The sequence below is a fragment of the Lepisma saccharinum genome, chromosome 1 (genome assembly GCF_977018435.1).
Source record: "Lepisma saccharinum chromosome 1, izLepSacc3.1, whole genome shotgun sequence".
Taxonomy (NCBI): Eukaryota; Metazoa; Arthropoda; class Insecta; order Zygentoma; family Lepismatidae; genus Lepisma; species Lepisma saccharinum.
The window spans coordinates 209,215,459-209,242,506 of NC_139229.1; the positions used below are offsets into that span (position 1 = coordinate 209,215,459).

Below are 27,048 nucleotides of genomic sequence, written 5' to 3' on the forward strand. Positions count from 1 at the left end.
TTCGTTTCTCTCTTGTCGTATTCCCCATGCGCAAAAATAGAGACGCGACTGTAAAATAAAGAATGTTGGGAGAGAATTTTGTTAATAGCCGCGTTAATATGGAGGAACATGACCTCGAGATAGGCCCAGGTTTGCAACTTCTGACGTCAGATTTCTTCGAAATACGTCCCGGCGATGCTGTAGCAAAGAAACCGGCAAAGGTGGGTTTATTTATGTTGTCAATGTCGACGAGTGATAAGTCGGCGTTTAAGCTTCAAAGCACGGAGCTTTTTCTCAATTCCAACGACATAATCTCTAGAAAAAGCACGCTTCATGTATACAATATTGTGACGATGGAGCCATATATTTTTACAATACCTTAACCCTATTAATATCGGGAGATCAGAAGGCAGATGATTTCGGAAATCATGAAAACATTTACGCAATGTGCTGTTCAAATAAAGGCTAAAAATTAAGCATCGAACTTAAATAAAGATGCAAGAAGTTCAAGTACAAATCAATGGCCGCAGAAGAGGGATGCTCGCGGAACGAGGGACTGCAGAGGCAGGTTATTTTTACAGAACTGTGAAAGGAGATTTCAGAAGCGATGAAACGTATAGAGGATTTAAGTAATTGACACATTTTAAAAAAAATATAGTTGTTCTATTGCTAAGTGTAGGCATATTAGAAGTTTCCCATAAAATATATATATTCTACGAGGAGCTCAGATTGGAGATTTTTAAATTGCATACAGTTTGATTGATCGAATGACAATTTAATTAAAGGCACGAGCAAATTTCATCAACCGATTAGAAAAAGTTCGACAATCGAATCATCCGATGCATGTTGATTGGTCGGAAACAACTACAAATGCCAAGATGTAATAAATAAATTAACAGTTTACCGCCTATTATGTTCAGCCACCTCACGTGAGGTGAAAGAATATCATCTTCTGGTGTAGTGGAATATTTATTATCAATCAATTAAATATACATTTATTATTTATTATCAATCTGTCCATCTGTCTGTCAATGTATGTCAAACACTGACAACAAACAGCATGGTATACGTAGATCCATTCATAACCAATAAAAGTAGAAATATAGTAAAATGTCGATAAGACAATAGTTTTAATAAAACATTGGTTATTTAGGAAACTATAAATATGTAATGAATTCAGATTAAAATGCTAAATAATTATGACACCCATGAAGGAGCCGAAAACCCACGCCAGGACTCCAACATTTGTGCGAGCATTTTTGAACATTTCAATCTATTCGTAGACACTCCACTGCGACAAAACAATATGCCCACACTGTGTCGGAAGTCTTCGATGGTTTTCGGCCCTGATATGCAATCAGACCACAAAGAAAGGACTATTCAACGCTGATCTTCTTGGGTGAAAACGGAAAGCCGAGCATTATCGTTACCGTCACGACAGCGACAATGTAACTGACAACTTCAAACCTGTGTACTAGCTGTTGGATTAAAAATTATAGATACTTGAGTTTCGACTCCAATAAAAAAAAGTAGTGAGAACAAAAGAAGTGCCGCATTTTTCGAGTTTTTCAAGCGATCACTCTCTTTGAAATTCTATAAATACAAAACGGGTGGTTCGATCGTGATGTAATTCTAGTACGATGCAGACAGAAAGGTTTTGATCACCATTCTTAATTTTCAGATTTTTAAAATTTGTCAAAAATCCGTTCTCAACAATTTTGCGAAACAACTTTTTCTTAGTATAGGGTAGTCCTACAAATACAGTATTAGTCTTGTTTTGAAGCTCTTTGCATCTGTTTTTAAAATCCATCATCATGGTCAATTCACATTTAGAAACCGATTTTATACAGATTCTTATTCAACGGTGTAAAAATGTACGTGGAACGCTGTGGCGTGCCCAAGAGGGGGTTGGTGGGGGTCATAACCACTCCCCTTGGCACAAAATTTCTAAAAAAAAAAGAACATCAAAGGCAGGAAAATATAGCAAAATGAGGATTGACTACTAAAAAAGGTACATGTAACCCCTCCCTTTCGAGAATCCTGGGCACGCCACTGATGGAACCCCACAACATCGCAGGTAGCGATATCCGTTGAACCGTGGAAACTGCGGGCTGTCACTGCGAGCCAGTACGTGCGGTGTTGATATTTTAACACGACCGGACCACATGCTTTTTTTTTATTTATAGACTTTCAAAGAGAGAAATCGTTTACAAAACTAAAAAAAAAAAAAGACAGGCCCTTTTCTTGTCCTCACGACAACTAAAAATAGTAGGGCTACTCGAAAAAACATAGATTAACGCAGAATTGAATAAGCTAAACTTTTATGTAACTCGTTTTTATGTAGGTTTACTGATTAATTTTTAATTAGAGTCTAAACTGGAGTATCTATAATTTTTAATCCTCCAGTAGTGATGTTTGCGACGAAATGACAGTGTTGCCAACAGAAGTAACTGTATTGCATATAATTATTGACCCACCCTCGTATATTCGACTTCACCCGTTTCAGTGTCGAAATTAGGGAAATATGTGATGTAAAAATAAACTAACCAGCAGCTACCCCAACAATTCTTTTTTATCTTTATGAATGTTGCACTCAAATGTCAAAGTCAACAACGTGTTAGAATATGCAGCATATGCATTTAATACAAATTTGTACGTCTAAGTGTCTTGGGACAGTGGCGACTTTAGTGTAAGAGCCAGGGGTGCCCACAGGAGTAATTTTTTTAGGGGGGGGGGAGGACAAACTTCTATAGTTTAGCTACCAATTCTATATATCTTCACACAAAAATAGGGGGATCGTTTCGTTTGACTTGTTATTGATTTTTAGTTATGGTCATTATGTACAGTTTTTCTACCTACCTGTGGGTAATCGCAGCGATGGGGTTGAAATGAGACACCACCTCTTATGCCTTTACAATCGGTTTGTAAGGGTGTGGAGACTTACTGCGGAAACATTATTCATCTTGAGTCCGATATTTTAAAAGTGGTGCAAAATGACAAAATTAACAATAATTGATTGATTGATTGACTTCTTGTTTTAAGTCCACTTTATGCACAGTAAGGCTAATCGGGACTGGACCTACAGTTTAAAGTGGGATCCGAACCACTTGTGCCTCCACCTGGAAATTAACAATACGTTTGCTGCATCAACTTTGCAATGTCAGAAGTTATTATCACTTACGTAAAGTGTTATTTCAATGAATGTCAAATCGTACATGCGAATGTCCATATTGTAAACAATACCTACAGTAACCATATATTGGTATGTCTGTATTATATCGATCCGCAAATTTTGTCTGACCCATATAATGCGGCATAAGGGGAGGGGCGGGAGGAATGTTCTACCTTTGGGGGGAGTGCGTCATAGACCTTTGGGGGGGGGGGGAATGGACACCACTGATAAGATCTGGGGCTCATTCAAAGTTTCAGATAAAACGCAATTTATTTTGCCACTTTAAACATTTTCCGCGGTTTGCTAGACGTGAAAAGGACAACATTTCTATCGTTTTTATTATTTTAGAGATTGCTTAGAATATATAAATATAAATACGCAATCCACATTTCCATTTCGTCTAGGAAAAGTCGCTCCCAAATATCTGGGCTCACAAGAAGACTTTTCAGAATTATCGAAGAGAGCTTTGAAGGTATTGTTGCCTTTGATAAAGACATATTAGCGTATGAAAATCATTGTGGAACTCGAGAAACAAGTATCAGATATTAAGCCCGACACAAGAACAGTAAGCCCAAAATTGATTGAAATTTTGTTTTAAGTCCACTTTATGCACATATAGGCTAATCTAGACTGGACCTACAGTTTAAAGTGGAATCCGAACCACTATGTGCTCCACCAGGTATCAAACCCGCGACCCTTTGTAGCAAGTAAATGAAGACTCACATTTCTAATTAGAGTAATATTAGGAAGCCATTCCTTGTATTTAGCACATTCTTCTTCTTCTTCCTCATTATTATTATTATTATTAAAAATAATGAAGTGGGTATTGTAGAAAAATATAAATTGCATTGTACCATTGTAATAAAATACCCTTCCTGAGCACTTTTTAATAAATATTTCATGGACTTTAGAACTTGTGGGTCCGTAACAAGTATATTTAAAGGGAGTCTGTGGAATATGAAAGGCTAATAGCCGCTGCTGTAGGCTAATAAACTTGAAAAAAAGAGACCCATCAAAGAATTACTTCCTGAAGTCGCCCCTGTTTTGGGATACAGCGCACGCTCATAAGATAGAATCGCAGGTAGCTGGAAATATGGAGTAAAAAACGGTAGACTTCATTTGGCAAACTGCCCTATCTTAATTCAGCACGTCTATGCCTCCAGCTAATGGATTGAAGAGACGTATTTTTGGTAGAGAAACAGGGGAGAAAAATCACAAACGAGAAAGGGCTTGGAGTTAAGTTGTCTGGTCGGCATAAAAGACATGTCTTCGATGGAGTTGAATGCGAGAGAACACATGTGGGTGGGAGTCTGCACAGCCTGTGATTAGCTCGGTAGGCGTCAACGTTCCGCCACTTTGTTTGTTTAAGTTCCTCCGATGGCCAGCGCCGAGGCTTTATTTAACCAGACTTGTCGCCATCTCGCTGCACGCATCTCTATCCGATCGCTGAAATCCAGATTGTAGGGAAAGTAGCGAAGTATATTGCGCCAGACCTCACGCAACGACGCAAGCCGACACGTTTAATGCGCCCACTTATGAGTGTAAGGATGCTTCGGTACATCTTCAAAGCGTTTGTGGCCTTTCGGTGAGAGGCCGCCGACTCTATAGGAATCTCCAAGTAGGATTTAATAACAAAATTAGGACTCTCATAGTCGAGCATGTTGAGTTAGTAACTTATCCACACACCACCCCGACTCCCTAACACAGCCCAATTTATGGTCTTTTTAGCATTAGTTTCCACTAAAAACGACCTGACACCAAACCCACATGAAAAACTCTAAATAAACCTCTTCGTTTAGTAGTTGACTCGTGATCTCATTTGCAAAGGTTCTGGTTTCGAGACCTTTCACGCAATCATAATTCATAATGGCCGTTGGTTTGAAGTACACGTTACATACAGTGTATACCAGTGGCGTCTCCTGACCCTGAACTTAAGGCGTTGTCAAAGAAGGAATGTTAACCCCTCCCCCTCTCATTTCTGTGACCCAATATTACTCATTTTCTCCGAACATTTTTGGTGTAAATTTAGAAATATTTAGAAAAACATTAAATTAAATAAATTATTTTAAATGTAGTAAATACTTCATTTAAAATATTAATATTTTTGAAGGGTAAGGACAAGCAAGGAATGTTTAAAAGAGAAAATTAATGTTCAATACTTCGCCATACAATTAATTTTTAAAGCAGCAGTTTGCAACCAGAGGGGTTCGTGGAACTCCCATCACCCCTACAAAAAACACCCTGGACATAAGAATAACCCGTTCATTGAAAAATCGCTAAAATGCACATTCCCGGTATTTCCCCCTTACCCTTCATTTATCCTTCCAAAAAGTAAATTTTGAAAAATCAACTGCTCATTACTTATAGTTACTTGAATTCCAGCTCTATTCTTCTTTCTTTAGAGAGAAATGCGCTGATCACCGCCTCATAAAATTTGGATTTTTCCCCTTCTCGCAGCTTAGAAAGTAATTCTTTCTCGATGGAGATAATTCAACTGACCACTCATTACAGAAGATCCATTGTATGTCTGGGCAATTAATTTATCCCCACACTTATATTTATCCATTATTTCAGTCACGTGACTGAAAAGAGCTCCTGCAGTTTTATCGGCGCTCATGTCATGAAACCCAAGAAATCTTTGAATGATTTTTTTCTGTGAGTCCGGAAAAAAAGTAACATCGTTGACACCTGAGATTTATTGCTAATGTCTGATGTTTCATCGACAATGTCTGTGTTTTGAATTTCATTGTAGATTTCATCTCTCAGAACATCGAAACTGAATTATTAAATAATTTTGAATGCCTGCCGAAGTACCACGAAAAACTGTAGAATTTAATAAATGTTCTTTTAATGAGGGATCAAACTCGACACTTGCAATAAGGAATTCCATGTAATTGCCCTTATTTAGAGATGCTGCATTTTCCTCATGGCCTCGGAATGGCAGTTCTTGCTTTGTTAAATAGTAGATGGCGTTAATCAACCTCTTTAATATTTCCCTGTTCTTTTTTACTTTTTCATTGTGTAGCTCTGTTTCAGATTTTCGTTGAGTATCCAAAAGACCGTCAATTCTAGTAGGGGTGGCAACAAAACTACTAAATTTAAAGAAACTAGAAAGATGCAATTCAGACTCACTGTGTTTTTTCACTGCAGTATTGAGATGATTCAAATCCGCATACCCTTGATAATTCCAAACATTTTTTTTAGTCGAAAGTCGGGACGGATATTTTTTAAATACCGACATTCGGGACGGGAAAAAATTCTCAATTTCCCGACAAAGTCGGGAAATTTTCGGGACGGGAAATGTTCGAAATTTTCCGAAGCTCTTGAAAAATCTAATTCTACACGTCATTTTCACCTTACGTGATTGTTTTTGCATTTCTGATACAAAAACAAAGAATTTCCGATAAGTTCCAGACATTTGCAATGCCGAAAACATCGAGAATTAACAACTTTTTATAATGACCATTCGGTATTTCCCGACTGCTCGGGATCCCGAAAAAGTCGGGAAGTAATTTCCCGAAGTCGGGATCGGGACAGGAAATTTCTTTCCCGATCCCGGTGCCGACTTTTCGGGATCCCGCACTCCCCTAAGAATAATAAACAAGTTCAACAGTAAAATTTTTTCACCACATCACACCCGCAAAGCCAGTCTGAAATTTCATAGAGTTCTTTTCGAAAATGTCTCTCAAAACCTTTTCCAGCACCACTTTTTCCTTTAACATATGTTGACATTGTGAGATTCGGACATGGTCGACCATTGTCAATCACTTGTTTCTTTTCTGAATACGAAAGCGAAGAAAAGGAATCATTTAAATAGTTTTGCACAACACTTTCACTATTCTCCATCTTAAAATAATCACATCACTTCACACCACACGTTTAAAAAATAATGCACAACAATCACGAGCAAAACAACGCGGAACGCGGGGTGAATGAAAGCCAAAGCGTTGGAAACAAATACAACACCTTGAGAAGCTAACCATGGTGGTGGGTGGCAGGATGCGCATGCGCGGTCATCCTATGTTTCGGCAGTGGTAAGACGTTGTATTTCCTCTCCAACATCCTGGCGTAGTATGTCTATGGTCCTGGCAGTCTGGGACCGATCTGCCTGCCTGACAACAACTGCGCGCTGCGCCGCGTTCGTAAACTACCGGGCGCTCGAAACTGACAACTAAAGAAAAACGCTCAAAATCGTAATTTATAAAAGTACAGATACTTTCTTCTTTATTTCGTTTTCCTTTGGCCGTTGACACACGACTTACACACCCAGAGAAATCGCCACTGTTGTATACATCTCTAAGCTGCGAGCAGAGGCGTCTCCTGAACGTATGCGGTGCATGCTGCGCATGCGTCAATTGTCGGAAAAAGGACAGCTTGCTCTGCGACGACATTAATGAGCATTTCTACATTCTAATTTCTTAATATAGGAGAAGTATTTATTTTACACGAGAGCGCTCAACTAAGATTATATTACATTTCTTGGATCTGAAGTGACGCATGCGTCAATTGTGAGAAAATAATTATTACTTTCTTTCACTTCAGATCCAAGAAATGTAATATAAGCTTAGTTGAGCGCTCTCGTGTAAAATAAATACTTCTCCTATATGAAGAAATTAGAATGTAGAAATGCTCATAAATATCGTCGCAGAGCAAGCTGTCCTTTTTCCCACAAGTGACGCATGCGCAGCATGCACCGCATGCGTTCAGGAGACGCCTCTGGCTGGGAGATACGCGTACTAGGCCCTTTGGACATGAGCATTGTTTGAAAGGCAAGAGTTCCTGTCGCGATAACACTATCAGAGACAATTCTATGCAAGTAAAATAGCGAAAGCGAAAAAATCAGGTAAACCCAGGTCTGATTCTATATCTAAGTTGTAGAACAATGCCAGAGACCTGGGTTTGAGTCGTGGTCGAGCCTGGATTCGCTTAAATTTCTGCACTGCATACGATCTTTGAAAAATGTTTAAAATATTTCGAAATTGTCCTTATATCATATATCCTCAAACTGTAGTGATGGTGTGTTAACATGTAAAGTAAAAAGTTAGAGAATTCGAAACTGCTGATGTTTTTTCCTCTTCTATCGTAATTCTACATATTTTACAATTAGCCATCATAACAGATCGAGCACAACAATCATGCTTAAGAGGAAGCACAACGTTAGTGGGGTTTCATGAACATGCAAACAGAGGAAAGACACTTTGAGAACACACTGGCTTTGAGTTTCGTAAAACGTAATAGATGGGGTGTGTATACATACAAATACACTATCTCATATGCTAGTAAATTCTCAACATGGTACATGTTCAAGTCATAAACATTCAACATTATAACACATACACATACAACACATACATATCTACACGTACAAAAGCGACCACTGATAAACTAAGTTACTACTCATTGAAAGCACATGTAAAAAATGATCTAGTTTCAGTTTTAGGTGAGAATGTTGAAAAAATGTATATCTTTTCTAATTTATGTTATGTTTCACAAGTGAAATTAAGTTTGTTTAACTGTTACAAAAAAATAAACGTTATCAGTGATATATGTGAAAGAGTACAAGATGCTTTGCTCGCGTATAGATTGTTGTCGGTATACATTATTTTCACCAAATATCTTAACATTGGAAAGGCGATATTTATATTAAAGGTTGATTTGAACAGAATTGAAGTAATAAACAAATGAACATGAAAAAACAGTTTAGATATCTAATTAATTAAAACTGCAAAAAGAACAGTATCTTTAAATAAGATGCTGCAAATTACTTTATTTTCTCTGGTTAACACTTAAATTAAAACATACCTTTACTAGTGCATTGATATGGTAATTATATTGCGTAGAGTATTCAGTATAAACAGTCTATCTATATATGGTGCTGTTGAAACAGAATATTTCAAAATATGTGCATTATTGGTTAGTGTTAATAATTGTAAAAGAGTTGTTGTATTTACCTATAAACTTATTAAAAATAGTACATTTGTTAACTAACTCCTTAATGCATATAATTTATTATTTTATTCATTTACTGAACAAAGGAATAAATTACTTTTAACTAGGGAAAATAATTAAAACTATAAAAATTATTTATAAATACTGTAAGCACTGAATAATTTTAAATATTTTTTGCAAAACACTTAGGAACGTGCATGCTTCGTGTGTTTTTTAATGACAAATTTAATTATTTCTATTTAACCGTTTACGCATTGAATACAAGAAAAAATTGAGTATGTGCAAAGTGTAAATGGATACATACTTCTCACTGGGCCTATCCCGACACCAGCGTCCTTGTACTGACATCTGTCTCCAATGAACCCGACCGAACATCTAGAGTAGAAAAGATGGGGAGTGTCAACCAACATCTCTTCTCATCATCATCTCGCCCTATCACGGTCCTTTCATTCTACATGTTCATATTTGCATATAAAGTGCGTTTTTTTATTTATTTCATTACAATTTACAATTAATTTTCGTTACAATGGCCATTTCTTGAATATGATTATGAGAAATCATTAACAGAAATCTGCCACATTTGTTGACAAAATAATTTAATATTTTCTATATTCATAATTTCTACTGCCATTTTTATGTTTTAATCTCTTTAATTAGATGTAAAAAATGAAACATTTGTGGAATGTAACGTTTAAATCATTTAAGTATCGATAGAATTTTTTGACCCAATGCAATTTAACGAGGCGAAGTTGTATATACTGTACATTGCTTTAATGATTATCACTACATGACTTATCCATTACATGACTTATCCATCAATTAAATGTAACAACAATAGTAACTAATTTATTAATTATGAACGACGTGATTATTGCTCACTAATAAATGAGATTATACCTAAGGTTTCTAGTACCTTTGTAATTTGTCAAAGAATGACAGTACAATGATTTATACTAAAATGTGAACGTATTTAGATTTTTTGTGTAGAATGAAAGCACCGTGATAAAAAAATACAAACACTAAATACATGCAAAACAAACATCAAGAATGTTAAAAAACAAGCGTAGTAATCTATTATTAGTATATATATACAATAAACATACACGTATTAGTAACAACAATACGTATTTTCAAAATGTGATTATATAGATGCTGATATTTTGATACGGTAAGTTACTGACATACACGAACACAACAGTAACCAATAGCAAGATAGAAGTAGAAATCACAATTAATTTTAACGATAACTTAATATTTTGTAAGTCTTTGGTGATAGTAATGCTGGCCGACATAGAGGTTAAAGACTGCATTTGTTCAAATCAAGGTTGTGTATTTTTACAGATGAAAGTAGGTACATTACTGAAATTCCTTACCTGTACTTGAGTCGAGGTAGGATGTAAAATTTCCTATTACTTAAAAAAACAACACTGAGTTCGTTAGTTTAAAGTTAGATCTGTTATAAATGCAACATGTTCACTATTCAGTATTCTACGTTAGCATAAGACTTTTGTTAGTTCCGTCGTGTTCATTATAGTAACTAAAAGAAGGACGGACGTATGCAACTACAATAATTAAACATTCATTATTAGTGCTTCAATCGTTATAAATATTGTGATTCTGTTAGAAGAAACGTGGAGGTTGTACAAGGATTAAAGAATAACTAGTTGATATTTGTAAGAAAACTCGAGAAAGACAATCCCGCAAAACCTTTCACAGTTGTTAACAGACAAAATCGTAGTTTTATTTAAGTTAGACTCGCAGTTATGAGTCAAATTGACCACACGAAAACCTTCTCACAACAAATCTAGGACTTGCCTTTAGTTTCATCCACTGATCGAACACAAACATTGAGAACAAGTAATGCGTTTACGGAAACTAGTAGTTTAAGAAAACAAATACACAAAGATACAGAAGTTAAATGAAGAGATCAGTCTGCAAGTATCTGTGCAAGGAAATAGTATTATATTACAGCACAATTGGGGTAAATCATGGGCATGGGTGTCGCTATAATTCGGCTATAATCTTAGTTTATTCTTCCCTCCCATTAGAATAAAGTAAGATAATGTAGACTGTCATAGAACTATGATTTATATTACGTCACTTTTCTGCCACTTTTGGCTAATCCCAGGAAACTATGAATATTAATGTGTGTAGGTGTAATATGCTGTGTGTGTGTGTGTGTATTCGTATCCAAGTATCTGTTCGTGCACATAGTCAGAAGGAAAAAATATGGATTTATGCGTTTCATGATTACTCCAGTAAAACAGGAAAGATAGATTATACATTATTCTGTATTTGTATAACACCCTTCGTGCATTAGCAGTGGAAGAAAGGGCAAAACAAAAGGTAGATGTCGTTTCTCATTAATATTATCTCCTACTGGGTGTTTTTTTTGGGTGATATATTATTATTTTGTTGTTTACATACCTAGCCAGAGTAGACTGTCGATTGTCACACGGTGACCTCCGTGACGCAAGAAAAGGTCACCTCAAGTCACTGAACAGGAAACATCTTGACCCCAGGAGCTGGTAGACTTCATCCTAATTTGTTGTGAGTTGGGTAATTTGATCGGGATATTCGATCACAAGTGCAACATTTTTCGCGAACCATTCTGGGGGAAATTTTTTTTATCTTAATTGTTTTCCTTTTTTTTTTTTTTAGCAAGGGTAGTATTGAGAAGAAATTCCTAGTAAACAAAAATACGACCTATACATACTACTCTCGTGGTTATAGACGTCTTTATGTTCACATCGCTGACCCTTGAAGCCATCAGCACATCTGGGAAAAAGAAAAAAAAAAGAGTTCAACAATGTAGGTTTCTTAGTATATTATAGGAATATATTGTTAGTGAAATCTTAGAAAGCAAATGGCATTTCGATTTATATTGTCTGCTTTTGACGATAATTGTGTTTCTTAGCAGTTAATAACAATAACTTAATTCTCTATCCTCTGCGTAGTAGTAAATTAACTCCAAGATTTAGTTTACCGGTATCTACAAGATGCAAAGATACAACAAAAAAAAAGCACAGTTACCGAAATGTGTACTCCAATTCCTCTGTAAGGATACTTTACTTCACTGTCGGGAAGATTGTAAGATATTAGATATTTGGTGCTTAAAGTTGAATTTCATAAACAAAGTTTATTATGATCTTGAGCGAAGTTAGTTTTAATAGTGTCACTGTAAGAAATTATATTTTTCTCAGTCATGCAGATCAACATTAATAATATGCAACGCTAACTTTTGTTAATGTGTTTTGCATGCTGCTGCATATTCATAAAGTCTAAAGAAAAGCAATTATTTCATTCCATATTTACAACTTCTATCATCATCCTTCCAAAGTAATGCAGTTTTAATTGGGGGCAGATTGAAGCAGTAGTTCATGGAAACAAAGCTCATAATAGCCTCATTAGTGGCAAGGTAGTGAATGTCTATGACACTATGAGGAACTAGCGTGAGGAATTTGGAGAGCTACGAATGAGTAGCGTAACCCGGTCATAGAAACCTACAGCAACGACCGGGAGTTCGTCATGCTGACCACACATCTTCCCGTAACTGATTCATGTTCTCCCACCTCGGCAGGTGGGCTGCTGCCTCACCGGTTATATTATTACATAGCATGGAGTAAGTAGACATAAGTGCTTATATTTTCACCATTTCTTGTGTTTTACAATACTTGCCATAATACAAAGTTAGAGACAATGCATTTTACAAAGGTATATAATATCTTAATTGGAATTTTGGAATAATTTCGGCTGCTAAATTGTAATTGGAACTGAGAGTCAGGTTCTCGTTTCTACGTAGTTGTCATTTTTCCATTTCCCTATATTTCTAAATAAATTCGAGTGTGTAGTGGATTAGAGCTTCAAATTTTAAGTCCAAACGAGTAGAAAAAATCAGTAAAATATTTTTGATTTTGTATTCCACACACACACACACACATACACATATAACACCTACAAGCTATCACAACATGCAGGTGTCATCGAGGTGGACAATTTCTCTTAATTGTGTTTTGTTTGGTCGTTGAGCCTCCGTTTCGAAGCTATGAACCCTCAAATGAGACAAATTTTTGTGCTGCATGTATGATTCAAGGTTGACACTGACATTTATTTTATTTTTTTGAGGGAAAACATACTAAATCTTTAGTACTACAGACTGACTGTGTTAAAAATCAAAGCAAGTCTTCTGGAACATGAATAGCTCTGGAAATATGTTCGGAATTCTATTTTGAATACAAACGCTTGATATTTTTGGTAATTTAACGTCGCTCTTCTACCTCATTTGATTTATCGTGACCATGAGGATGAATGGTGATTTAATGAAATAGATGAAACAACGAACACAATGAAAGAACAATAGTCTAGCCAGGATTTGTTGGTGGTGAAGGAGTCGATCTCCCAAGGCGCTTGACCGCCAAAAATAATGTAAACATATCAAGCGATAGATTACATTTTTTAGATACTGGCATGATCTAAGGCCAGAGATTTCACCCTGTCAACATCTATACTGTCATTAGACAGTTTCCATGATATTCTGGCGTTTTTATTAAGTTTACTAGCAAAAATAATAATAAAAAAAATTGTCTGCTGCAACTGTGAAATTTGGTGTCTGCTTGCATACATACAGGAGAAGAAATATGGTTTTGAGGTGGCTCATAACTATACCTAAACGTCCCAACACGTTATCAAGAAAAATCATTTTCCTTGATATCCTCTACATACTGTATAAGTTTGTCGGTGTCTTACAGCGACACCCTGTATGTATATTGTTGATTATATAATTAACTTGCTTGCTTTCTCTTTGGCAAAAATAAAGGAATAAACACTCTTATTTCCATTTCTTTCTTTGTGGTACAGACGTATTAATTTTGTTGCAGCTACAAATTGTGACAATTTGGGCAAGATATTAAACAAATGGTTTCTTAGTAGCCTGTAAATGTACACATACACACACACACGAGACCATAGTTTTTGTGATTGCCACAAAAAGTGGCTCACGCTCCGATTCTTTTGGCGGTAAACTGTGGCCAGTCGCACATAAAAATTATCGAAATGCATGTGGTATATACGTATATAGAGGTGCGTACTATGTAGCTGTTTCTATCTCAAAAACTGCTGAGATGTTGTCACTCTTGTTGGTTGTATGAAACTAGCGTTTTAATTTTTCCGTATCCTCTTATTTTCTGTACTATCGTGAATCAATACATTTTCATCATCCTACAGATCCTGTTTGCTTTGGAAGGACCACTCGCCGCGCCTTGCGATGGAAAAAGCTGGCCAAGAACTTTTCTGAGGAAGCGAGAGAAAGCAAAGTATCTCAAGAATTAGTAAAAAAAAAATATCGTTGTAATTAGTCAACATAATTAAATGGAAATGTGTTAAATCTAACCCAACCCCAAGGACTTATCAAGAATCCTAGGTGACAAATGTTATTAAAATACTATTTATGTAAAGAATTTGTCGAATCTAAGAAAACACCATTAAGCCTTGTTTCCATGATTATGAAAAAAATTAAATATGCTGACCAAGGCAGTAATTTATTTTATTAAAAACATAAACTAAACGTAACGTTTCAACCTTCTAGCAAGGTCTTCATCAGACTCTGTATCCAGTACAAAAATACAGAGTCTGATGAAGACCTTGCTAGAAGGTTGAAACGTTACGTTTAGTTTATGTTTTTAATAAAATAAATTACTGCCTTGGTCAGCATATTTAAATTTTTTCAGAATCTAAGAACTGATGAGGGCCTCCCCGATGATGCAGTGGTAGTGTCGTCGCCTTGTAATCAAGGGGTTCCGGGTTCGATACCTGGTGGATGTACAAAGTTGTTCGGATCCCACTTTAAACTGTAGGTACAGTCTCGATTAGCCTTACTGTGCATAAATGGGACTTAAAACATCAACTGAATCAATGGAAGAACTGCGAATTTGCCCTGTATTTTTGTTATTTAGCGACGCTTTTGGCTAATCGCGACGATGATGAAATTAATGAAGTGATACTCACAAGAACACCCATACTGGGATTTGAACCCGAGAACTTCGGTGGTGAGATCGAAAGTCGACGACTACGCGTCCGAGCCAGCGAGAATGTGCTTTGAAATAAATATTTATAGTGATGTGCACACTTGTATTCTGTTAATTAAATAATACACTATGGTATGAATATTGCAAACTGGTCCAAATATACTTCTTGTCAGAAAAGGTTTTGCATTTTGCAGAATAACGAGGCTCTGGCGTCTAAATTTAGCTTCTGTGGACTTTCTGTCGTGTTATACTGTGTGTTTGTGATTATCCATTCATCCGTTTCATGTTATCACACAAATCATCCTCATCTTCGCGATTAGCTAAAGTTGCAGGAAGGCGAAAAAAATAAAACCAACCAATCAAACACACATTGGAAAGCTTGAAACGTGTGATTGCATTGCTTGACTTCTTTTAGCAGTATGAACTGTCGTATAAATGCATCTTCTTTCTGACTAGTATAGGTATTCGCCTATTTGGGGTGTGCGTTGGGAAACTGCCTTCTCTCATTTTCAATCAACGAGTCCGAAAGTTGATTTTTTTTAGAAAATCTTACACAACGTGCTGGAATGATCATGGTAAAATCTGACTTGCCTCTTTAGCCAGAAAATTAAAAACAAGCACAGCACGAAACAAATTAAAAACTTGGCTCCAAGTTTTCGACTCTTTCTCAGTCATCATCAGGGAGGAAGCGTCTTGAGCCAATCTGTATGCTTTCCTCCCTGATGATGACCCTCAGAAAGCATCGAAAGCCAAGTTTTTAATTTGTCTCATACTGTGCTTGTTTTTAGTTTTCTGACTACAAAGTTAGTCTGTCTGGGTCTTGCTCAGTATTGATGACAGCCCAAAAGCAAGCCCCTGCTCGAGGTCTACAAGCCATGAATGGAATTCTAAGAAATATTATTCTCATCGTATAGGTTGAAACGACAATTTAAAAAACAAAACGATGTGGAACTAACAGTAAGCTTATCTATAGTCGGATACATGAGCTATTAGATGTATTCTACTTTTTCTGCTATTGGTTACTATATTTGCTTATTACAACTAGATATAAGTATACATGTTACATGCTACTGTGAAAATTAGATTCCATCTAGCTTAACTAAAGTAGTGCATGCATATGTTTATTGAATGGTTAATGAAGATTATTCCAGTGTTTATCAGAAAAATTGTGTTACACTACAAGATATTAGAGAACCAAGAAAGTTCTGTCGGATTTTCAACCGACATCTTCAAACGCCAAAAAGGGACGCGTAATTGACCTGGCAGGTCAAACATAGTTCCCATCAGCATCAATGACCTGTCCCTAATGTTCTGGAAGACCATGGAACCCACTGTGGTGTGCACCTCGTCTGGGTTTCGATACCGTCGTCCCCTAAGGTAGTTGTCCATGGAATGGAACGGATGGTAATCAAATGAATAAATATCTGGAAAATAAGGTGGGTGCATCAGTATTCCCCGACCAAGGCAGAGAATAGTGTCACGGGTCCACGTGTGGTCTCGCAGCCAAGGCATACTGGACCCATCTACCCACCTTATCTCGTTTTGCAAGTTGAAGCAGGTGCTGTAGAATGGTTTATGTACTGACATGGAATTCTTCTCGCAAGTCGCCACATGTTAGACCATTGTTTGCTCAATAGCCATCTGCAGAGCGCCGTCGTCTACGGCTGTTGGTCTTCCAGCGTGTGGTGCATCTTCCAGGGATTCATCGGCGTGCTTGAATTTTTGAAACCACCATTGAACTGTCCGCTCATTCACTGCATCATTGTCGAAAGCCTGACATATTTTTTCCCCTGCTGCCGCGTTTGTTCCTAGTTTAAACTCATCCAGCATACAGGCTCTTATCAATCAGTTGGGAGTATACATACTTCACCATTTCTCATTCACTGATATCCACGTTGAACTGCACTGACCATAATAACCTACTAGTAGAACGAGTGAATATGCCCACCAACAACTGACGATCATGTTGTCCGTCTAGCCTTGGAACTTGCAGTATGCGAAGTATGTGAAGTTTGACCTTATCAGAAACCGACAGAACTTTTTTGATTACCTAATAGAAATCTGAATCCGAAAGCAATTAAAATACGCACAAAAAAATATTGATTGTCAATTATTAGTAAAATATGCATATGCTTTGAAAGATCTCGAACAGAAAAGATTTCTTTTCTTTTTGAGCAAACGGCACTGTGTATTCCTTTAGCAATATTATCACTCTTTTACCCACTTAACGTACATTAAGCATGTGGCAATTTTTGTTAATTGCACAATTGGCCGCAGCAAAACAAGATAGATTTAATCTATGTACTTACCATTCTACGCTCCAATGGACACTTTTTTTATCACTTTCTTTCAAATACTTGTTACTGTTATTCACAAACTTAAGAAGAAACTGTATATAGTGTGGGACTGACTTCATCGCCAAATTCCGTATACTTTAACAGAAACAAATCACGTATGTAGTTCGATGTACACAACCCGCATGTACAGTGTAGCATGCAAACAACAAAGATGCAACTTACTGACAAACCAATTCCCCTATTACTTCGTAATAAGAGCAGGTACCACCATTTAAACAATATGTTTGAATTGGGCATTCTTTCCCAGGCCATCTTGGAGCTGAAAAAAAAGAATGGAAAAATAGTGTCACAAGCTTCATTTTTTAAATAAACAATGTAAAGAAAATTAAGTATGTTGACAAGAAAGTAAATTAATTAAATACATACGTTTCTTCATGGTAGATAATCAGAGCGTGTTATACATTTATTTATGTATGTATTTATTTATTTATTCATTCATTCTTTGCACTCATACAAGAGATTAAACCTCCAATTACGGAAGGCATAGGCTGCGTTTTGTTGATACAATTCGACTTATAGGCTAATATACAAACACAGATGTACAACATCATATACATCACGTGAAAACATATTACTGTACTTATATACATACATTTAGGCAGGAAGTTTGCAAATAATTTATATCTATTTCACACTGTAAATGCAACATAAGAAATATATATATATACTAACATTGATATTTAACAATCCATATTCTACCAGATTTTTTTTTATATAATACTGAGTTTATTATTCTTTTATATCTGACAAGTGGGGGAGAAAACTCTAACTACTGGTGGTTTGCTGCCATAATTTTGTAATTTTGGCATATTATATTTATCGGTGAGTTTTTATGTTTATTCATGAGTTTTTGAAATCTTAGAAGTCAGAATATTTCTATTGCGCAGATTATTTTTTCTTACATTAAATTTGATTTGGTCGAAAAAGGAGATATTGTCTAAGATACCATTAATTGTTTTACAAAGGGTGATCTATTGAAATGTAGACCGCCGCGTTAGTGTTTGCGCTATCGGCAAGCGAGGCGCTCGCGGTCGTATGTCGTCACTCAATAGATCACTGTCCGTGAATCAAGCGCACACGTTTCCGTAACTAGTTTAAAGAGTGATTTATTTAAAACATGGAACTTTTATACCCGGGAACCTTGTTTCAAATCGCCTTTGAACTTCGCGAGCCGATTGAGTTAACACATATGAATCATATATAAATACACGCTGTGCAGTAGAAAACATTTGCTGAGCCATAACACATTTTGCTGTTGAATACACTAAAAAAAACACATTACGTAACAAGTACACTATCACTTCACAGTCGCGAGACTAATAAACAGGCCACACAATACAAAACAAGGATCCTTATCACTTCCAGGTCCCGTGTCTACTTTCAGGACCTTCGTAAAAACCTGTTTCTAGCCCCCCCCCACCCCTCTCGCCAGCTTAAGTTAGTGGGTGCTTTAATAAAGATGTATAAAAATGTGTGCGTCTAGTTTGAACACCTCCTTTTATAAATCTGGTATGTAAATAACTTTTTAAAATAATTACGGAAACATTTGTGTGCTTCCTTCATTGACACTTTACGACACAAACACCAACGCTGAGGTTTACACTTTATTGGATCGCTCTGTGAAGTAAACGTTTTCTAATATTTTCCTCCTATTACTAAGACTTCATAAACATTCATCCAAAGAGAAATAGCAAGGATAAGGCATTATCCCTCGAATGGTTCCTTGTATGGCTTGGAAACAATCAGGAACAATATTGGACGATAATTTAATGGAACTATAGGCGGTCGCCTCTTCCTCGCTGAGGTCTGAAACGTTCGGTTGATATTGGGGAAGGTATTGGGCAGTACAGTTGTTGTTACCTGTCAGAAGGAAGGTCCAACTTCATCAGTTGAGTAGTTATATTGCTTGTCCTCGACCGAAAAATTCAAAGCAACGTAGAACGTAGTTCCAGTTTTTATACACCCCTCCAATCTCCCAATGGCATGCAGCCTTAAGACCCAGCCCACATGTATCAAATCTTAGAAATATCCATATAATATTTGTTCTCTGCAGTCAATCATACGTTTTATGTCATCATCATGTCTTAAGAAGCTAAAAAAACGACCATTACGTGGTGTTTGGACGGCGAAACGTTGAAACCTGGCAACATTGAGCGACGGAGTTTACATGATTTGCGAAAGAGGAGGAAAAAAAGGCAGTTTGTGGTGTCTGTTCTATAGACGAAGGTGATTGAAGCTTGTTGCTAGGTTGCTTACTTGGAGCGAGTTTGTTTTCCTTTCTCTTCTATCTAGTCTGCTCCATATTTTTGCACGCGAATATAGAAAAGAAAATCTCGTTTACCCTACAGTAAAATGGAGTGGAATAATATTTATGGTAAACAATCCTCGATTTAAAATTTTATAAGAGTTGGAGCCAAGCATACAATGCATGAACTACAAGGTGAGACAAAAGTCGAGAACTATATGAATATTTTTAAAACGCATAGAATAAAAATCATCCATTTGGTATCTTTATGTATTATCACATCAATGACTTCACTTTTAACGTATGTTTCCATAGTACTCCAACATTTTTGGAAATAACTTTATAATGTCCAATACAAAAATAGTAGCAATTCCATTTACATTTATCACTTTTTTTTTCCAAGCAATTTAACGGTTAAATCCGTTTTCATAATCTTCATGTGAAGCGTGTGTGATATATACAGGGCTTTCAAAAATGATTGTCGGGGTTTGATGAGCTATTATTGATAAAATGTTACATAAAAAAACTAATGTTATTGCTGCAATCTATTAAGAAACTGACCCAAACTAACTTTTATGTGTCTCTCATTCTTAACGTGTAGTTTAATCAATGCCCGCCAGGAGGCAGTTTTTACGAAATGGCGGCTAGTGGTAGTGAGAAGGTTTGGGCTGAGGTAGAGGTTGAACATAAGCAGCGTCCTTTAAGCAAACCCAGACAAGAAGAAAAATCAGAGAGTGAAGGGTCAGGGGAGCGAGGTTGCCAGGGTAAGATATAATGATCATCTTCATCTCCGCGGCCGTTTCACCGCTGAGGCTGGGTGTTGTTCAAGAAATTCCGCACTTCCATGTGAAAATCGAGCGAGCCCCCGTCCAACTGCGTAATGTAGGTACCACTGTCATTACTTAGCTGTGAGATAAGCCATTCTGTTAACATATCAAGAAATATTGTTCCGGTCACTACTTGTTCGGCGAAAGGGAGGGAGGGGGCGGCGTCACCCTTTCCTCTGACAACATCACTTCGGGGTAGTTCCATCGATTTTCAACAATCACGAGTGGATTTCACACCCCATATTCGAACATCGTGTGTGCTTATCTTCCCATAAAAGTGAAATATAGCCTCATTTGTGAATATGGGTTTACCAACAAAGTTATCGCATTCACTACTCAGTTCATCAATGCTCATACATACAACTTGCACCATTTTTGCGAAAACTCCTTCCTGGCAGACGTTCACAAACTACATCTTAAGAATACATACAAAAACTTGATCAGTTCCTCCGTAGATTGCAGCAGAAACGTTAGTTCTTTCTTTCCTGGAACGAATTTCTCTAGATAATGCAACGGAACTCTTTTTACCTTGAAATATTTTCTGACTGTAAAGCAGTATATCGAAAAATGTGGGATAGCCAGGAGGTGGTGGGGGAGTTCGGTAACATAGTGTAAATCCAATCAATCCATATCTCTCGCTTATACCGTAATTGCTAATATTTTATATATCTAACATGTAACGCCGCCCGGTAAACATGTGTAACTTTGAAGAACTGTCCCTATTTATATTCAGTGTGCGATTGAATGCTTTAGGTGAAATTTGAAACCGCGGGGATCCATAACTCCATATCAATTTCTGGCTCCGCGGGGAAAAAGAAGCATCAAGTTCTTCGGATTCATTTAGTTTGTCCTTCAATTTGGACGCTTCCTTCCTGGCATCGCTGTACAGAGAGAGCGTCACATCGTTAGAAGGAGCAGCCAGACTTGACGTTATTTTGGATCCGTGCAGTCTACATCAGACGCATGAATGACGTAGCGTCCCGTTTGTGTGATTCAACCTGGCGAGCATCGGTACAGGGGACTGCCAAGACGGCGTCGGTTGTAAGCGACCACCTCACACTTGCTATACACACGCGTGCGCGCAGGTGCAACTTTTGAATATCTGAACCAGGATGCCAATTAACAGGGTGGTGCAATGGATTTCATCCCACAATTTCACCAAGTATCCCAAGCATCCTTTTTCCCTGCCAAGGACGATTTTTATCCATCTTCCCCTATATATATATATATCATACTTCATGTAAATAACAAAATTAATTAATCTGAAAATAATTATTGTTTTTTAATTGCATTAAGGCTTAAATGTTTGTGAATGCATATAAATTTGCATATTTCACCAACAAAAATTCTGTAGACTATATGCATTGCAGACAAATGAAGTCAAAGTTTGCTCCATTTTTAAAGTGTCACACACGTAACATATTTTCGTTAATGCTTCTCATGCATTCACGCTAAATCATCATCATCATACTCAAGGTTACTTTTTTCATTTATTAGCAGACAGCACAAAGTTCTTCATAATTGTATGAAATCAGTTCATTATGAATATTTTAATCCAATATAATGCACACAAGTAATGCGAAATTGACGGTTTGTAGGAAGTTTATGATCATGGAGTCCTCAAGAATAGTTTCATTGTTGTTATTGGCTAGAACAGAGTAATGTATGTTGATAAATTCAATTCAACAAGTTTATAAGAAAAGAAAATTACACCACTGCTAGGCCTTTCATTCCATTATACACTTGCAATAGACTACGGAGTTGATTCGCATTAAAAAGGAAGTTTCAAATCAACAAATGTTAATATAGTACAAACAATTGTTGTGGAACAATAAACTGACTAGTACACCCGTTGCAAAATCAGCAGAAAGATATGTGTATGAATAAACGAATTTTGCTGTGAATATATGCCTACATTTCTTGTATATAGTTGAATCGAGCAACCTATGGTATCTCCCTCCTCACTCCCACTCCCAAGTAAAATGTTCAATTCGACCACTGATCTGAACCAATAGCCTATCATATGTGGCAATTCTTGGAAGGATAATCATTTGAATCCTTGCAAGAGGCATGGTTACTTCCGCACTTTCCGCAATTTATGTCTGACGTTCTTCGATAATGACACAAGCGACTTAACGAACTTTAGCTATTAGAGATAATGCGAATAGATAAGTGATTATAATGAAGTCGGCAATAAAACAAACACAGATATCCACACCTTAAGAAGCTTTCAATGGAAGTGACGAAGGACAAGCGACAAATGTGAAAGCTTGCATTTGATTCACGGGCCTCCAGAGAGGGAGGCTCTTGATCCCCCTGGAAAATGAATGTCAGTCTGAAATTATATATTTCACGCATAATTTCATCTGTCATAATTTCAAGTAAGGTTGATAAAGTATATGACAACTCTGTAAAAATCCTGCATCGCTCCCTGATTGGTTAGTTTTCAAACGTGTGTCGAGCGTCGCTTGTCACTTGTGTTTGAATAGAGAATAACAAAAAGGCAGTTGTCACCATTGAGATCTTGGCTAATGGATAGTTCGGAAACCCAAACCTTACCGGCAAAAAATGAACGTAAACAATTTAATCCTGACGATAAAAAAATGAAACTCAAGAAGTGAAAAAGAACAAGGTCATGTAAAACACAACAGTCGAGAGTACATGAACAATGTTTTAAATGCATGTTTCATTGGCTCAAGGAATTAGAGGGACAGATGAGTATTCAGAAGTAGTAGTAAACCATGTGAGGGAGAACTAGCACAAAAATTACCCAATAAGCTATTGTTTCTGCTTGTATGCTCTGTATTCTTAGAGCAAGTAGCGGGATGGATACTTCTAACATCAGCAACAGTCATTGTTCCCCAATTAATTAGGAACCAGCAATTATCTAGAGTAATATTTTAAAGCAATGTTGCTGCGTAAGAAATATTTATTGTCTTCAAACTGCACATTTGACTGCAACTGAAAGCGATTATCCTCGGCGACTTTCAGTGAACTATATATATTTCTTTTTTCTCAAATTTAAAGGTTTGCTAGCTTAATAGTCCGTGCCGCGCATCTAATTGAAAGTAGCGTAGAAGGGAAGAAAAGGAAAAGATAAGGTAAGAAACATATTCGTTAGGTCAAACGTGGCAGACAATGACCTCTCGTGGTTGTTTTCGCAGTTAGAGCAAGACGTTACTTCCCCCCCGCTGAAAGATGATGAGGAGCGGGGGAAGATCATTCAGTGATCTCGCTGAGGCGATTGCCGCTCTGCTTTCTCCAAGCAAGGAGGAGTTTATTTTGCTTGCCCCGTGGGAAAGGTTATTGTTTAGTCAGCGCTTGGCGCCGGGCGGAATCTGTGCTTTCTCTGCAGTCTGAGGTTAGAGTGGGAGAGGCTATACATAGGGGGCCTTTGGTGAACGCCGTAATTTACGAACGGGCGCACTCCCAACAATGTTGCTAAGCAAGAACTTTCATTGCATTTCCATGACATTGGAAAACAAATATCGTCTGCGAAACATTTCCAATTACGCAAGGCGCCGGTATTTACAATGGCAATCGCAATTATAATTGGATAAGCTGTGATTACTGACTCTCAGAGTGAAGGAAGTGTTTTACCGAACGTAATCATAAAAATCTCAAAAATTACAAAATGCGCACCAAGACATAGATAGTCCAATTGGGAAAGGGTCCACTGGGCAATGTGCCTCCATTATTTTAATAATTTCGAATGTAGAGTTTCGATGCGCTACTGCCTTGATTGTTTGTAGCCTAAATTCTATTTTTGTTATGACACCTCAATGTGTTCAAACAATGAAGTCAGTTGTGGATCGTAATCATACATGTGCAATTATATCGCAAACGGTTCATTTCCGACCAACATGTTTACTGAGACTTTTTTTCCTTCTACTATCGTGTAGTTTTCACTGTTTCAGTTTGCGCTATCACTTCTAGTACACCCTGTATAAGACAATATTGTGCTGGGAAAAGAAATGTGTGAAGATTTTAAAATCCTGTCACTGTTTATCGCACTGTAAAAGTGAGGAATCTACTCATAGATACAATTAGTTTTTACATTTAACCATCTGTAAGAGAAACCGTACCTGGCCGTGTGAGTGATATATTAGCGAAAGTGGAAGCTTCTCTTTTCGTTGCACTGGTGGCTCTGCACTCGTAGACGCCCGCGTCCTCCGGCTTGAAACAAGGAATCACCAGCGTAGATCGCTTCCTGCAATGGGAAATCGATTATCAGTGACTGCTTACTCATAACTTCAAAATGAAATTCAAATACGAACCAAGAATTACCTACCGGGAAAACTTGGAATCATTAGCAATACTTTAAAAATAATCCTTGTGTATAGGGTGAACAGAAACTATAAGGACAAACTTCAGGAGGAACAAAAAAAGTTCATATCAACATGTCCGGAAATAGACGGTGAGCCTGCAATAAAGCAATTAGTACCGGTACACATTACATGCCATACCTTTCATCCATGTTACAACATGTGTTCAAAGTGGTCTCCATGGGATGCAATGGAAGCGTCCACACATCGCATCATGGATTGCCTCACTTGTTCGAATGTTCCAGCCTGTACCCGAATAGCGTCACAGGCTACACGGACAGCTGTTCAAGGGTCTGCACATCAGGAACTGGCTCAGCATACACAACACTTTTCAGATGGCCCCACAAGGAAAAATCAAGGGGGTTAAACCGTCTGGTGATCGAGCGGGCCATGCCACAAGACCTACTCGTCCGATCCATCTTCTGGGAAAGATGTTGTTGAGGCGTTGACGAACAATAATGCGAAAGTGGGCTGGCGCTCCATCATGCATCAGCCACATTCCTGTCGTATTGCCAAAGGGACATTCTGAAGCAAAAGAGGCAGATACGTCTGTCCGCTAAGGTGTTGTGGAAGAACAAATGGTTCAAGTAGGTGGTCGCCAATAATCCCTGCCCAAACTTTGATGCTGAACCGTTGCTGATGACTGATGAGACGATTCAAACATTCCTCGAGGATTGGCTGTAGCCCACAGATGACGATTGTATTCCATCTCTACCAAAGGTCGCTTCATCGGAGAAGAGGACTGACGACCGAAAACCCAATATGGTGGTGGCCTGTTGCAAAAACCGTTCCCTTGGAGGAAAATCCGCTGGTGATAATCCCTGCACACGTTGCAGGTGATAGGGATAGTAGCGGTTTTCATGCAAGATACACAACACCGTCGCTTGGCTTACACCATGCTGGCGGGCCACTTGCCTGGAGCTTGTACTGGGGTTGTTCTCAATATCGTGTAGCACATGTTGCTCCAGATCTGGTGTACGCACATGCAGCGGCCGCCATCCACGTTCGCCTGTATGGAAGGCCCCAGTGGTGCTGTCTGTACGTGGCTCGATAAATCCGTGCGGCCTCTCGATCGTTTCCATCTACTTGACCGTATACGAAAACCATCTCGGCTTGTTCCTGTTATGAATAACGGACCATGGTTCTTCGACGTATCTCTAATCACACAATCTACAACACAAAAGAGCACAATGTGAGTGTTGTTATGAGAGGATGATGTCGTTCTTCAGTGCCATCTACCTTGGCAAATAAGCGTTGCCGGACATATGTTGATATGAACTTTTTTGTTCCTTTTCCTGTCAGGAATCATCTCCTGAAGTTTGTCCCTATAGTTTCGGTTCACCCTGTATACACATAAATTAAGAGTATTTGAAAATGAAATCCTTAGAAAAATATTTGAACCTAAAAGGCATGAGCAGAGAGGAGAAGGTTACATAACTTAGAACTGCATAATATGTATTCATGTCCAAATATTATTAGAATAATTAAATCCAGAAGGCTTAGGTGGGCAGACCATGTGGCACGAATGGGAGAGGAAAGAAGAGTTTGCAGGATTCTTGTTGGGAAACCTGATCGAGAGACTTTCAGGAAGGCCAAGACGAAGATGGAGGGTAACGTTGAGATGGACCTACAGGAAATCGGTAAGGATGGAAAGATTGGATTGATCATGCCCAAGATAGGGACAGATTTGTGTTGTTGCAGCCATAAATCTTCGGTTTTAAGAAGGCTAGAGAGTTAGTTCGATACATACATATGTACGTACATATAGTGCTAATACAACATCTAGACCATGGGCTAAGGGCTTAAAACCTCACCCCACCGGAAATGATGAGACTATTTAAAAGTTTTCTTATGTAATATAAAGTACATTTTAAAGTTTCTTTTTAAATCGAATTCCACCTTAATATATGAGGGATGATCAAAAAGTTTGAGACATGAAGTACAAAGAATCAATTTAAGAAAGTCAAATTATTTTTGCCCCAACTTCCTTCATTTTTAAATGAACGTATTCAACTGTTGATTGAACATAAAGATAAAAATTGTACTTACGATTCCCAGAAGGTAATCCACAACATTAAAAAAATAATGTACAGAGTATGTGCGAACACCAGGCTATTTTCATCTCTTTGGAAACGTAATAGCGTGAATGTTCTAAGCAAAATATCCGAAAA

At 37.5% G+C, this 27,048-nt stretch overlaps 1 protein-coding gene across 6 annotated transcripts in view; it reads right to left on the reverse strand.

Annotated features, from left to right (window-relative positions):
- Positions 1-27,048, reverse strand: part of LOC145978718 (protein vein-like) — a 210,317-nt gene that overhangs the window by 19,182 nt on the left and 164,087 nt on the right. For 2 of the 6 annotated variants that reach the window (XR_014440746.1, XR_014440744.1), the window contains exons 3-5: positions 24,638-24,762; positions 17,643-17,739; positions 11,528-11,878 (exon numbers count right to left, since the gene is read on the reverse strand). Coding sequence is in view for 3 of the 6 variants with exons in the window: in XM_083111531.1 (XP_082967657.1) it covers positions 9,417-9,475; positions 11,817-11,878; positions 17,643-17,739; positions 24,638-24,762 (343 nt within the window). In the remaining 3 variants the exon portion in view is untranslated. Of the gene's footprint in view, positions 1-9,404; positions 9,476-11,527; positions 11,879-17,642; positions 17,740-24,637; positions 24,763-27,048 lie in introns of those variants that run through there. The other 4 variants (XM_083111543.1, XM_083111527.1, XM_083111531.1 and 1 more) reach the window with 3 other exon arrangements.